This window comes from Crocuta crocuta, unplaced genomic scaffold (assembly GCF_008692635.1).
Source record: "Crocuta crocuta isolate KB4526 unplaced genomic scaffold, BGI_CrCroc_1.0 scaffold186, whole genome shotgun sequence".
In the NCBI taxonomy this organism is placed as follows: domain Eukaryota; kingdom Metazoa; phylum Chordata; class Mammalia; order Carnivora; family Hyaenidae; genus Crocuta; species Crocuta crocuta.
This window is the reverse complement of record NW_027551569.1, coordinates 4,626,678-4,640,627: the sequence shown is the minus strand read 5'-3', so window position 1 is coordinate 4,640,627 and position 13,950 is coordinate 4,626,678. Positions and strand designations below refer to the sequence as shown.

The window sequence follows — 13,950 nt, the reverse complement described above, 5'->3', positions numbered from 1 at the left end:
CGGTGCCTGGGTGGCTCAGTCTATTAGGTGTCCTATTTGTGATTTCTGCCTGGATTATGATCTCACGGCTTGTGTGTTCAACCCCCACGCCAGGCGCTGCAGTGCAGAGCCTACTTGGGATTCTCTCTTTTACCTCTCTCTCTGCTCCTCCCCCACATGCACACATTCTCCTCAAAAAAAATTTTTTTTTAAGTAATTAAGACCATGCCTCAAACTTTCTAAAACTTCATGCTATATATTCTAGAATGTGGCCAAATGAAACTAAAAAGCTCCATAAATATCTCATCCCAGAAGCCTGAAGTTTTAGCCTGTAGCCATTCTATATACACTGATTTTTAAAAAATTAAATGTGTGTATGCATGTGAACATGCCTGTACCACTGTGTTGAATCTAATAGCAAAAATTTGGAAGCAGTATAAATGTCAACAGAGGAATAGTTTAACATGGTGGTATGTCCCCAGGACAGAATAATACACAGCCACAGAAAATGTCTCGGAGCATTTTTTACCAGCACAGGAAAAGGCTTATAAAATGCAAATGCTGAAAATGGCTGCCATTTATCACCAGGTATTGTGCTAACACCAGGCAAGTCTCATCTCAATGCTGGAGGGACTCTGGTTATCCCCACCTTACTTATAAGGAACCTAAGGTTAAGTAATTTGTTCAAGGTCATCACAGCCAATCAGTGGAGAGACATGATTCAAACCAAGGCAGCTAATTCCAATGCCTCCAGCAAAGAGATCATATGACAAATAATTATGGCAATTATGTAAACAAGAACATAAATACCCAGAAACAACAGAAATACTTACAAAGTGAGATTTTATAACTCCAACTGAACAAAACACGGCTGATTTACTTGCAAAGAGATTTGGAATTAGCGTTTAAGGAAAAAAATATGCATGTGTTTTATGGCTGCTTTGCTTTGGTGGCTTTTACTTTCTCAGAAAAAAATTAGGACTGATGGTATTAAGAATGTACCAGAAACTAAAACGTTTTGGCAGCCACAGAGAATGTAAGCGCATACTTACTCCTGAACACAGGTGTACAGAATCCACCTTAGATTTGCTTATGGATCTTAAAATTTTTGTGGTGCTTGTGTGTGTGCACTCTAGTTTTTTAAATAAAAACTATTATCAGTAAAATTCCTCTAAGAAAAATGACTTCTTTATTGTGAGTAAGGTCCACAGCCTCTTTTTCCCATTCCAACATGTGTTTTTACAATACATTTTTCAATAACAGGAGGTCTCCCAAGAAACACTGGTCTCCTCTAACAACAGTGTTGTGCCCCAAGCCATGGGGATAAACACCGAGCTTCCAGAATCACATGGAGCTTCTGTCTTTTGGGGGGTTTTTTGGTTTTGTTTTTCACTTTTCTATATTTCTCAATCGTATTCTATAAATGTTATGCTTTAAAAATATTTAGGGGCGCCTGGGTGGCTCAGTCGATTAAGTGTCTGACTTCACCTCATGTCATGATCTCACAGTTCATGAGTTGAAGCCCCGCACCCAGGCTCTGTGTTAACAGCTCAGAGCCTGAAGCCTGCTTTGGATTCTGTGTCTCCCTCTCTCTCTGCCCCTCCCCTGTTTTTACTGTCTCTCTCTCTCTTTAAAAAATAAATAAAAATATGGGGCACCTGAGTGGCTCAGTCGATTGGGCGTCCAACTTCAGCTTAGGTCATGATCTTGTGGTTCGAGGCTTTGAGCCCCGCTTCGGGCTCTGTGCTGACAGCTAGCTCAGAGCCTGGAGCCTGTTTCAGATTCTGTGTCTCCCTCTCTCTCTGACCTTCCCCTGCTCATGCTGTCTCTCTCTCTCTTTCTCTCTCTCTCTCTCTCAGAAATAAATAAAACATTAAAAAGTTTTTTTTCAAAAATAAATAAATAAAACATTTAAAAATATTTTTTTAAATATTTAAAAATGGATACTTAGAGTTGCTGACAAAGTGCTAAATCCGAGAGCAGTGAGGGTCACTAGAGGTGATTTAGTGGGCAGATAAAGACACGGGCTGAGAAAGGCTCAGTGTGATTAAGGCGTGACAGAGCCAGACTCATCCATGCCTTGGCCCCCATATGCTCTCTCCACACCACCATCATGATGTCACACCTCCACGCGTGGGCTACAAGTGTGTAGCACTAGGACTAGTGTGACAGGGTCCTTCTCTCCCTCTGTACAGGGTAGATGGTCCTGGCTGCCATGTCTGTAACTTTACCTTCTACGGAAGGGTGAGCTATGGTTTTCTGTGCTGGCTGTATACTATGTTAGACTCTTCTGGAGAGCCTCAAACCAAAGCAAAGGCACAACGCATGGGCCCCATCCTAGACCAATGGATTCAGAGCTGCTGTGTGCTGCCCAGGCATCAGAATGTTTGAAAAGCTCTCCAGTGGCTTCTAAAGTGCTAGAAACAAATGGAGAATCAGGAATGAGAAACTAACACCCAGCACTCCGAGTCAACTTTCTGGTACACTGGTAAATAAGGAAATAATAAGAAGGAATTTTGAGAAGCAAAGCTTTTTTGCAAAGTAAAGACACTGGTCATTTTGCAAGAAGAGAAATGTCACTCCCAGCTTCTCAGAACAACAGCCTGCCCCAGAGCCGGCCCACTTCCCCTCCCGTCCTCTCCCCTCCTCTCTACTCCGTCACTGTGGCTGAGACTTCTGGCCCCACCACTCCTCAGAAGTGATCTCAGTTAGTTACGAGCCCCTTTACTGCCATTCAAAGGCCTCTTTCTTAGTCCTCACCTTCTCTGAGGCCTTTGCAGCACGACCGTCCCCTTCTCCTGGGGCCACTGTCTGTCCTGTACTCTCCTCCAACCTCCCCGTTCACGACCCCCTTCTCAGCCTCTTCTACTAGTGCCCTGGGAGCACCTTTACCACTGCCTAAGTATGCCACTCCCCAGGGCTCCTTCGCGGACTCTCCCCACTCTGCACACCCTCCTGGGCAATGCCACACATCCGTCCGTGTTGCTGACACCCATGTGCTACAGGCTCAGATCTCTTTCCTGAGACCAGCGTCCAACTCAAATACACAAAGGAAACTCCTCTCCAGAGCTGTTCTTCCTCCTCCATTTCTGAGGTGAAATGGCATTATCATACATACACCTACAGACCCGGACACAGCTCACCCCAGCAGCCACCAGCTTTGGGGCTCTAACACCTGACCTGGAAAGTGTTTCCTGAATCAATCCCACTTCTGTCCATGGTCTTTGCCTCCATCCATCATCCTCTGTCATGATTATTGCCCCCTAACTGGTTCCTTACCTCCAGTCAGCTCTTCCTTTTCCTCCATCACCCTCCTGCTGGAGTTACTTTTCTAACCTAAAAATCTAATCACATATTATCATGCCTTAATAAACCTCACTGCCTCCCTGGTGGCCACAGAACAAAATCAAATCTACTGTAACATGGAAGGCCGCTACACAACCTGGCCTCCCCAGACTCTCCGACACCCCTCTCAGGCACCGTCCACCGCAGCCACACCCGACGCCCTGACACAGACACAGGGTCACTCACTCAGGTAATACTCATGGCTAATCCCCCAGTTTGCATGTCACACGTACTATCTCGTACTTCTAATCTACACAACAACCCCATGATGGAGAAAGGCACTATTTATTTTCCTCAATTTAAAGATGAGTATACTGGAGCACAGAAAGGTTAAGTAACTTGCTCAGTCATACTCTAGTAGAACCAGGATTCAAACCCAGATAATCCAGTCTGGTTCCCAGGTCTGTGATTATAACCACAATACTTGACTCATCGTCCATGTCATGCCAGGCACTGTGCTAGGCGCTTACGCTGTCAGGAAGTAGCAATCAAGTAGCAGAGAGACCGAAGGGAGGAAGCGCTCACAATTCACTGTGGCAAGAGTTACCACACAAGCTTACAAAGCGTGCCAGGCAAGCCCCTCATGTGAGAGGCACCTACCACAGCATCGAGTAGAGGCGGGTCAGGGTAATCAGGGGAACACTCACGCGGAAGTCTACAGAAGCTAGAGCTAGCTAGAGGAGAGAGCAGGAGGGTGCGGGAGGAAGCCTGTTTCAAGTGGGAAAACAACGAAGGTAAAGGACAGCGGGGCAAGAAAGCGGTCAGCGGGTTCTTCACAGCAAACACTTCAGTACTGATGCAACACAAAAGGCTCTCTGACCTGCTGCTGGCGGGCGCCGATGCCCTCGGGGTACAGGTGCCTGTGGGAGTGGAGATAGCCGATGGCCATCCGCAGGTTCTTCACGGTGATCACAGAGCCATAGGCCAGGTCTGGGAGGGAGGAAGACAGTGCAGGGTGTGAGCCGGCGCAGTGCCTGCGACCGTCCCTGACTGGGAGGTGCCCCTGAAGCCACAGGACTCACCAACCCTCTAACAGACTCCGCTGGGCCCGGGACCACCTAAAGCCCGACGCAAAGCTGCCCTCCAATTTCATCAACCCAAGTGGGAGTTCGCTACAGGATCTCACTAGTGCCCTCACCTCCCTTTCCTCCCCAGGACTTCAGAAGGAGCTGGTATTAACAGTGCGCTACAATAATCAAAGCACTACAGCAAAAGATTAGAAACAGACGGTCCTTCAGTCAAAGTCTATACATACATTCAACAGAATAAAGAAGGAAGAAATATTTCATGTCCTACCTAGAATATTCTTCAAGATACATATAATGTTATAATAGACTGTTAAGATAATTTTCACTTGTGTGAAATCCTTTTGTGTCTTTTTTTTTTTTTTGGTTGTTTTATTTATTTTTGAGACAGAGAGAGACAGAGCACAAGTGGAGGAGGGGCAGAGAGAGAGGGAGACACAGAATCTGAAACAGGCTCCAGGCTCTGAGCTGGCAGCACAGAACCTGATGTGGGGCTTGAACCCACGAACCGTGAGAGCATGACCTGAACCGAAGTCAGATGCTTAATCGACTGAGCCACCCAGGGGCCCCATGTGTCTCTTTTGAATCTTTTTTTTTTAATGTTTTCTTTATTTCTGAGAGAGAGAGAGAGAGAGAGAGAGAGAGACAGAGCACAAGTGGAGGAGGGGCAGAGAGAGAGGGAGACACAGAATCTGAAACAGGCTCCAGGGTCTGAGCTGTCAGCACAGAGCCTGATGCGGGGCTCGAACTCACGAACTGTGAGATCATGACCTGAGCCAAAGTTGGAGGCTTAACCAACTGAGCCACCCAGGCGCCCCTTTTGAACCTAATACTATATAATAAAGTTCAATGGGTTTTTTTTTTTAACCTCTGAATTAAAAAAAAAAAGAGTAAACAGTTTACTCCCAAGAACATCTCCTCTCTCTATAGGCCCTGCTTTATTAAGAAGCCTCTTTTCCTTCTTACTGTCCCTCTTCTCAGCCCCTTGTAATCTGGCTGCCCTGCCATCCGCCAGTGCACTTATTCAGGTGCCACTCCGCCAGTGTGTTCCTTTGTTCGTTCTTCCTTTGTGCCAATTACACGGCGGGCCCAAAGCTGGAGGAGGCCTGGCTGTGGCCCTGGCAGAGCCCAGTCTTGGGGAAGGTGGCTGCGCATACCGATGAACACAGGACAACGGGGAAATGCTCCAGTAAAGGAGTGACAGTATGTGACATGGTGGGAGCCCAAAGCAGAGCAGGTGAACTCTCAGGCGAAGAGTAAGAAGAATCTGGCTCAATGGAAGAGACCACAGCTGAGCTAGGCCTTTTAAATACCGAGTAGGAATCTGCTAACCCCCACAGCTCCATTTGTCTGTGTTCTCATGCAGGCCAACGTATGCAGCCCTCCACACTGATGATCACCTTTGCTTCTTAAAATGCTGTTCCCCCTTTTCGATTCACACTCCCCATGAACTATCCTCTGCAGTCTCCTGTCCTCATCCCCTTCCTCCTGCATTTTCCAGTGACCTGACCTGACCTCAGCCCTGTTCTCTTTCTCTTTCTTCAGTTTCCTTACAGATCAATACCACTGTCACAGTATCAATTACCCTTTTAGTTTGAAAACATCAGTCCCAAGCTCACTGGCCCCGTTGCATGGATTTCCCCAAGTATCTCAAAGTCACATTCTCTACAGGGGAACCCAATGTTTGCCTTTCTAAACCAACTTTTTTTTTTTTACCTGCTTTCCGATTTCATTCAACCCCTGGTCAGTGGGCCCCGTGTTCTCGGCACTGTACAAAGCACTGGAGAGACTGAAAGACAGTTGTGTCTCCAAGAGACAATTACCTGGCTCAAGTCCTCAGTGACATCTTTCCATGTGCAATCTCCCCTCTACATGGCCACCTGCCCTACTCCTGCAGCTGCTGCCGTAACGCCCGGCTCAAATCCAGGGGTGTCCTCTGCCTCCAAATCCACCCCCTCCCTAGCCATCCTATGCGTTGTCATCAGTGTCACCTCCCTCCAGCGCAGCTGTCCTGTTCTCTTCCCTACTCAAAGGCCTCCACTGGATCTCCAGCGCCTGTTTATGAAATCAAACACCGAAATGTTTCAAACCCTCATAATCTGGGCCCAACTTATCCTTTCAGCCTGATCTTCCAGTCCTTCTCTGCAGATAATCTGCGCCTTATGCTGTCCTTTTTCTGGCCTTGGTCATGCTATCCCCTAGTCCCTAAATGCCCTCTCCTCCCTTTCCACCCATTTGAATCTACCCATTCTTCCAGGGCTTGACTCAGGCAACTCATTCTAAGTGCCTCTGATGTCCGCCAACCCTCTAGCAGAAATGATCTCGTGCACCTTCGAATCCCATAGCTCTGTGTTCCCTCTTTATATACTTAACACCTACAGTCACCAGATCCTATACTCTGGAGGGTGTCCATCTACAGCCTCCAATGTGGCGAACATGTGCTCAATTCTGATCTGTGAATAACTGGATAGATATGAGTCACAGAGTACCATGGTGGAAACTGACCACCAGCACTGGAAGGCCTTGTCCTTTCACCAGATTCTCTCTGGTTGGCTTCCCACAGAGCTGACTTGGATGCTTCCACAGTCACAAAGAAGTCATTCTTTAGCAGCAAAGAGCTCGCTACTCAGGGCATCTTTCTCCACTCCTCCTGTGTCCCAAGTCACTCTATTGAGAGCCTGTACCACATCTAATTGGACCTTTCTCCCCGTTCACTATCTACAGGCTAAAATAACTCAAGCTGTCATATTTGTCTTTTCCAATTCACCTCTCCAGAAAGGCTTCTGCCCTTCTACCTTCATAAAGGCCAAGAGATACTCACGTTCGGGGATGGAAGCATTATGAAGGGTGTTGCCTGAAAGCCGGGACTGAAAGGCAGAACTGAAGAAGCCATCACCGGGACCACTGTGGGGAAAGGGGGAGAGAGACAAGTTCATGGAGGGAACCCGCAATCTCCCGGGCACCCTAGGAAAAGTTCTGTGCAATCAGTTTAAGAGAAGTACAGCGAAGTGGCAGTATGGTATCACGGGAATGACACACATAATGGAGTTGGAAACATAGGGGTCCAAATCCCAACTCAGCCGCTTGCTAGCAAAGTGACCTTCGGAAGTACTTCACTTTGTTTAGCCTCAATTCCTCATTTATAAATTGGGGATTTAAAAAAATCAAAGAACTCAAAAATGATCATGATTAAGTGAGATAATAAGTACAAAATGCTGACATTTAGTAGCTACTTGTTAGATGGGAGCTGCTGCTGGTGTTGCTGTGATGATTGTCCTCCCAACTACACATTCCCAACTAACAGGCCCACCGTGCTAAACACAAGGACTCTTTAGCGATAAGGCGAGGTTTGGCTATTAAGAAATTCTCTTCCTGGGGTGCCTGGGTGGCTTAGTCGGTTAAGCGTCCGACTTTCGCTTAGGTCATGATCTCGCGGTTCATGGGTTCGAGCCCCGCGTCGGGCTCTGTGCTGACTGCCAGCTCAGAGCCTGGAGCCTGTTTCAGTCTGTGACTCCCTCTCTCTCTGACCCTCCCCTGCTCACGCTGTCTGTCTCTCTCTCCTAGAAATAAAATAAAACATTTAAAAAAAAAAAAAAAGAAATTCTCTTCCTTCAGGTCAGGGTTCTTGCTTTTCTGAGCCTTCTGGATACCCAAAAGATAGAACATCGGAGGAAACCAACAGGTAAAACCTACCAGTCCCTTGAATATCCCAACCACAGACCCAAGAGATCACCCAGCCCACCCAAGGGCTTAGGGGCAAGAGGAAGACTGTAAGCAAGAGGCTAGAAAGGCTCTGCTATACCTTTTGTTCAGCACCATGAAGTGAACAGCGTAAGTGGCTGTGTAGAGAGTCAGGGGCAGCACAATGAGGCATAGGACGCGAGCAGTCAGGTGTTTTCCCACAGTCACCTGCAAACAGAGCCAGTGCGGGGTGCTGGGCATATGGGCCTTTATCTTACCTTATACCTTATATGCATGTTATACATAGGTTTTTATGTATCAATCAAAATCATAAAAAATGGAAAAACTAACAGCCAACGAGAAAGAGTATGTGGAAACCCTAGCCTTCCATAATAGCCTGCCACCTAAGCACCACAGGAGGTCTGCCCAGGCCCTCACCCAGCACCCCAGCCCAGCACTGTGCCGCCAGCAAGACACTGCCCACATCTTCAGCCTCGTCACTCATAAGTCCCCTCTGCAGGGTCTCCACGCTTGTGGGACCATGCCAGCCCCACCCATCACACACATAACTGCTGCTCCTTATCTTAATTTCAGGTCTCAGCTTCCTCCCAGAAGCCTTCCTGGACCACATAACCTGGGCTCATACCCTCCTCTGTGCTCTCACAGCACTTTTTGGCTGGACTGTAATTGCTTCATTATTTCTCTCTCCATTATCTCTGGAGAGCAAGAATCCTTGTGTTATTCATCTTCACAGTCCATGCTTCCCACTTGAAGAGTAGTCTGTCTATATATTCTGAATGAATAAATGAACTTCTTGGAACTTTGGCTCAGAGGTGGTGGAGAAGTGTTACATCAAAGTAGTTCAGGCCTAGTATCAGCTTCCCCGAAGTCTGAATCCTAGATCTATGTTTCACTCTCGTATGGTCTTGGGAACATTATTACCTCTCTCGGTGCTGATTTCCTTATTTGTAAGGAGAACGTAATAACTACCGACCTCACAGGACTGTTATGAGAGGTAAGTGAGATAATGAACTAAAGCATTTTGCATAGTGTTTGGCACAGAATCAGCTCTTAATAAACAATACTGTAATAAACTCTAAAGGCCCTTACTGGCCTCCAAATCTGGAGACCCTGGGTTAGAAAAAGAAAATTGTGAGTTCAGAAAGTCATCCTATGCAATTTGCCTAGGATCGCACGCAGTCAGTGTCTGCCATCTAAGTGGCACGAGCCCAGCTGGACAGGATCGCCTGGCTAGATAGTGTGTAGAGCATTTGAAAAATATTGCAGAAACAAACACCAAAAGAAAACTCCAAGGACGTCGTTAGTTCATCCTCTCCATATACACCTCTCCAGCTTCTCAGCCATGGCCTGCTTCCTGCTGTCATGCTGCCCAAGACAATGGCCGGATCCCGCCCACCTCGGGCCCAGAATGCAGCCACTCCGTCACCTGCTGCAGAGGCAGAGAAGGCCACTGGCTGCGCTGGGCAATACCAGGGGGCAATAACATTTCTACAAGCACTTGGGTTCTCACCACTGGAAGACTGAGGTCTCCAAACAGGTGCCAAAGGTCTGAAATGGTGTTCCACCCCACTTGCAGGATGATAAAGAGGCCAACAAACTTGACCCCTAAAGCACCAGCCAGATTAATGCCAGTCATGCTGAGCCAGAACCACCAGGGGGCAGAGAAGGGCCTGAAAATCAACAAGACACCGAGTTCAGTTTGGCAGCTGGAGCCAAACTCAAAAGCAACAGCAGCAGTGGGGAAGGGCGGAGGTCCTGTGACTGAGAGGCTGTGTGCCTGCCCTCTTCCTTGAGGGCTCCTAACCTCAGGGGACCATGGCGTGGCTCCAAGGAGGATGTGGTCCGTGTGACCCCCAAAACCAAAGGAAGCCGTGTGACAGTGAGGAGGATATTTTTCTGGGGAGGGGGGCACCACAGCTTTCAAAGTAAGCAGGCTATTGAGCAGTCAGGAGGAAAGAAAAGGGGAATCCAGAGAGGCCCACTGGATTCGGTCAGCCCACCGCGTGGTGTCACCCGCAGACCCTGAAAAGCCAGCAATTACTGGGTGTCAGGCGCTGCTCCAAGCACTTTACATGTACAAACTCTTTAACCTTCACTACAAGCTCATGGAGGGAGATCTTACTATTATTTTCTCTTCACACAGGAGAAAACTGAGGTACAGAGAGGGTCAGAGTACAGCCAGCAAGTGGTGGAGTGTGGCTCTAGCCCGGCAGTCGGTTCCAAGGTTTGCTACGCTTACAGCACACTGTGCCGTGATTTTCTGATTAGCCGGCTGCCTCCCCAGCCAGAGTGAAGGCTCCTTAACTGCGAGACCTACGTAACCCTCTCTGTACCTCCATCTCCTCACACAGTGACCTGGCACATAGTGTTTATTCAAGAAATGGCAGGTAGAAGTGGATGTGGTAGAAGGAGAAGATACCCCAAGGCCACAGAGAGATGGCAGTCACTGGATCTGGATTTATTGGCATAATGAGCCTGGCCATGGTGAAACCAAGCTGACTCCTGGAAATGCCTGGTTGCAGCCAGTTCTTTCGGTCTGAATAGAATGAATGACCTACTCTCCTCTCTAGAGGCATTAGGATGATCTGGAAAAGACTAGTCTGGAGGAAGACCAGACCCTCCAGAACAGCTCTAGAACCGACCAGTCCTCCTGACGGGTATGGATCATTTAAGCCAACCTTTGTATATGTTATTCCCATTGGCAGGTTGGGGCTGGACACAAGCACTGAGGGTAGGGACACAAATAGCTGCCCCGCGGTTTACGTCCTGGTGCCCTCCCCTCTGGGACACAGAATGTGAGATAAGGTTGTCCTGGGGTCTCCCAACCATCTTTGGTGCCGAGGGGTGGCTTAGGAGATGGTGGGGTCGGGGAAGGCATTAGGACTCCTCCGTGATGTACACACACCCCTACCCAAATCCACCTCCGTTGTAAAAATGATAATACTCTTGAAAAACACAACTGACATTTTCTTAGTCTCATGTAAACCAAAAATACAGGTATCTATAGAAAATATTTTTAAAAATATTTTTATGACCTAAAATGGGCAATCTAAAAATATGCCTGCCTGAAGTTCAGCTTCAAGACACGTCCTGAGGCAGCCACCCTCTCCCTGGCCGTTATAGAAATGTTGGCGCTTNACCGCCCCCCACCTCCAGCAAAGATGGTGTTTCTGACCTGTTGGCACAGGAGTTGTACTTGACCATGCTCAGCATGGCAGCCATGATGAAGAACATCAAGATGGGGTCAAGGAGGATGTACTGGGACAGTGTGAGGCATCCTGTGTCTGAAAAACATGAGCTCAGTGGTCAAAACATAGAATCAGAGATGGGCCCCTCTGAGACCCAAGCACCCCACAATAGGAAATAGTGCCCCTTACGCTTAATTATATGTAAGCATTTATGCAGTCAAGACCAGATGAGCCACTGAATCATCGGGGAGGTGGAAGGCCATGGCTTTGGGGTATGCCGAAGCCCAGGAGTAGGAAACTGAACCTCACACTGCTTTCAGGCCCGTGACTCAAGAAAAGACCCCGTCATTCACTCAGACAGAGCAGTTCTGAGACGAGGGCTCCTCCTCATCTCCACCAGCACAGGGAGTTCTGGTGCCCTGCTTACGTAGCCACAAACTACCTCTATTGAGGGTAGAGCTTTAGAATTTTACATGAAGTCTCTGTTGGGAGCTGATCCTCCACACGGGCACCAAAGTGATTGTTTTTAAAACAAAATTTCATTACATCAAGCCCCTGCTTAAAGCCTCCATAGTCTCGCCATCTCACTGAGACTAAGCAACTCCTCGTGACGGCTGCCAAAGCCAGCACAGTCTCCCTCCCCATGCGACGTCCTCCCCCAACACCCTTTGCCTGCCTGCACTGGCCTCCTTACTGTTCCCTGAAGCCACCAAGCGCTGCCTTGCACCAGGACCACTGCACATGCTGTTCCTTCTGCCTAAATGCTTTTCTGTCAAACCTCTGCATGGGTTAATCTTCTGTTTCACCCAGGTCTCTGCTTGAGGCCACCTCCTCAGAGCTGCTCACTGGCCACCCTACCTACAGTAAAATCCCTCTCCATCACTCTCTCCCTTACACTACTCTATTTTCTACATTGCACCATTGTTGAAGTTGCTTATTTATCATCTGCCCCAACTGAAGTTGCTTATTAATTTACTTGCTTCATGGCGGCAAGCTTCATGGCAGGTAAGCATCAAGGCAGCAAAGTATCTCAACAGCTTGTCCTCTGAGGCCAAGAAAAATGGAATGGCACAGAGGAAATGCTTGAAAAATAGTTACGGAATGAAAAAAGAGTAAATGCTGAATGGATGAATAATGGAAAAGGAAATTAAACACACCAATCCTCTATAGAAAGGCCCTATCACCTTGTAACATTATGTCAGAACAGAGCCAGAATCACCCCTGAAATACCCACCTCACTTGGCCTGGACTTCTTTAAATGTAAGTTCTATGAGGTCATGAATTCACTTTCACAAAAACCCAAAAAGAGCACAGGATCATTTTCTATGGATCAGCTCTTATTTATCCATATGAGAACTAGCCATAGAAAACATTTAAGTTCTCATTTTGCTATCTCTTGCCACCCAGCTACCTCTGAGACATCTGTACTTGCATTCAGTTGAAAACAGTTAAGGAAGGGGCACCTGGGTGGCTCAGTCAGACACCGACTTCGGCTCAGGTCATGACCTCACGGCTTGTGAATTCTAGCCCCGCAGTGGGCTCTGTGATGACAGCTCAGAGCCTGGAGCCTGCTTTGGATTCTGTGTCTCCCTCTCTCTCTCTGCTCCTGCCCCGCTCACACTCTGTCTCTGTCTCTCTCTCGAAAATGAAAAAACATTAAAAAAAAAAAGTTAAAAAAAAAAAAGAAATCAGTTAAGGAATGCAAACTTACAGTAACCTGAGAGGAACAGAATTAGAATCATAAGCCTCCTTCACATACATTAATGCACACACACACACACACACACACACACACATTTATCTTCTTATCTACAACAAACTCATATGTGGATAACTTGGAGATAATCTATTCCTTGGGATTATGTATACGAGCTCTCCCTTCTAATAACATAAAGGCTTACTTACATACAACTATTCTTATATGTAAGTAGTACTGGTGAAGAAAATAAGATTTGTAATATTTTACCCAAATCTAAAGTTACTGGGCCCATGGATAGGATCCTTAAATGTACTGATTTCCAACTATACTCACACTGTGGCAGGCAATTTCCTAAGAAGTACGGTACAAGACAACTTACCAAAGGTGAGGAGGGCAGCAGCGAGCAATGCTGCCGGAAAGGACTTGGACAGCTCCAACACAGTGAGGTAGGCAAAGGGGACCAGCAAGGAACCAAGGAAAGCACAGAACTGTGGAGGGAAAAGAAAAACAGTCAAATAACCAACTAAGCTAAGCATCAGAGACCTACTTGACTTGGTACAAACTAATGTTTAAAATGGAGGACTTTGATGCAGGCGTGACTTGGTGACCTGAAATCACCTGGAATATCTAGAAGTAAGAAAGGGATGGTGTGACAGTGAATCGTCATATCAAGTTACATTCATGTGCCTACTGAGCACCAACTTGAACACTGACATGAAATCAGCAAAGTTCAGCCAGGTCAGTGTGGGCAGGATAGCAGAGTGGTTTCAAGTAGGGGACTCCGAAGTTGGACCCCATCAACTGCTAGCTGTGACCCTGAAATAGTATATCTCTGAATCTCAGCCTCCCTATCTATGTAATATGAAAAATTAGGGTTCCTACCTCATAGGGTTTTCTCTGGAGATTAAATGAGCTAGTTTTATTAGCACACACAAAGTACTCAACAAATATCAGGTTCTATTACAAAACTGTGGGTACAAGTTGAGAAAGACTTCTCTAAGGTGTTTTCATA

At 47.1% G+C, this 13,950-nt stretch overlaps 1 protein-coding gene across 1 annotated transcript in view; it reads right to left on the bottom strand.

Annotated features, from left to right (window-relative positions):
- POMT2 (protein O-mannosyltransferase 2) overlaps positions 1-13,950 on the bottom strand; it is a 41,837-nt gene that overhangs the window by 15,210 nt on the left and 12,677 nt on the right. Inside the window, 6 exon segments of the mRNA XM_077750653.1 lie at positions 4,145-4,254; positions 7,171-7,253; positions 8,152-8,258; positions 9,562-9,721; positions 11,227-11,335; positions 13,318-13,426. Coding sequence (XP_077606779.1) covers positions 4,145-4,254; positions 7,171-7,253; positions 8,152-8,258; positions 9,562-9,721; positions 11,227-11,335; positions 13,318-13,426 — 678 coding nt within the window.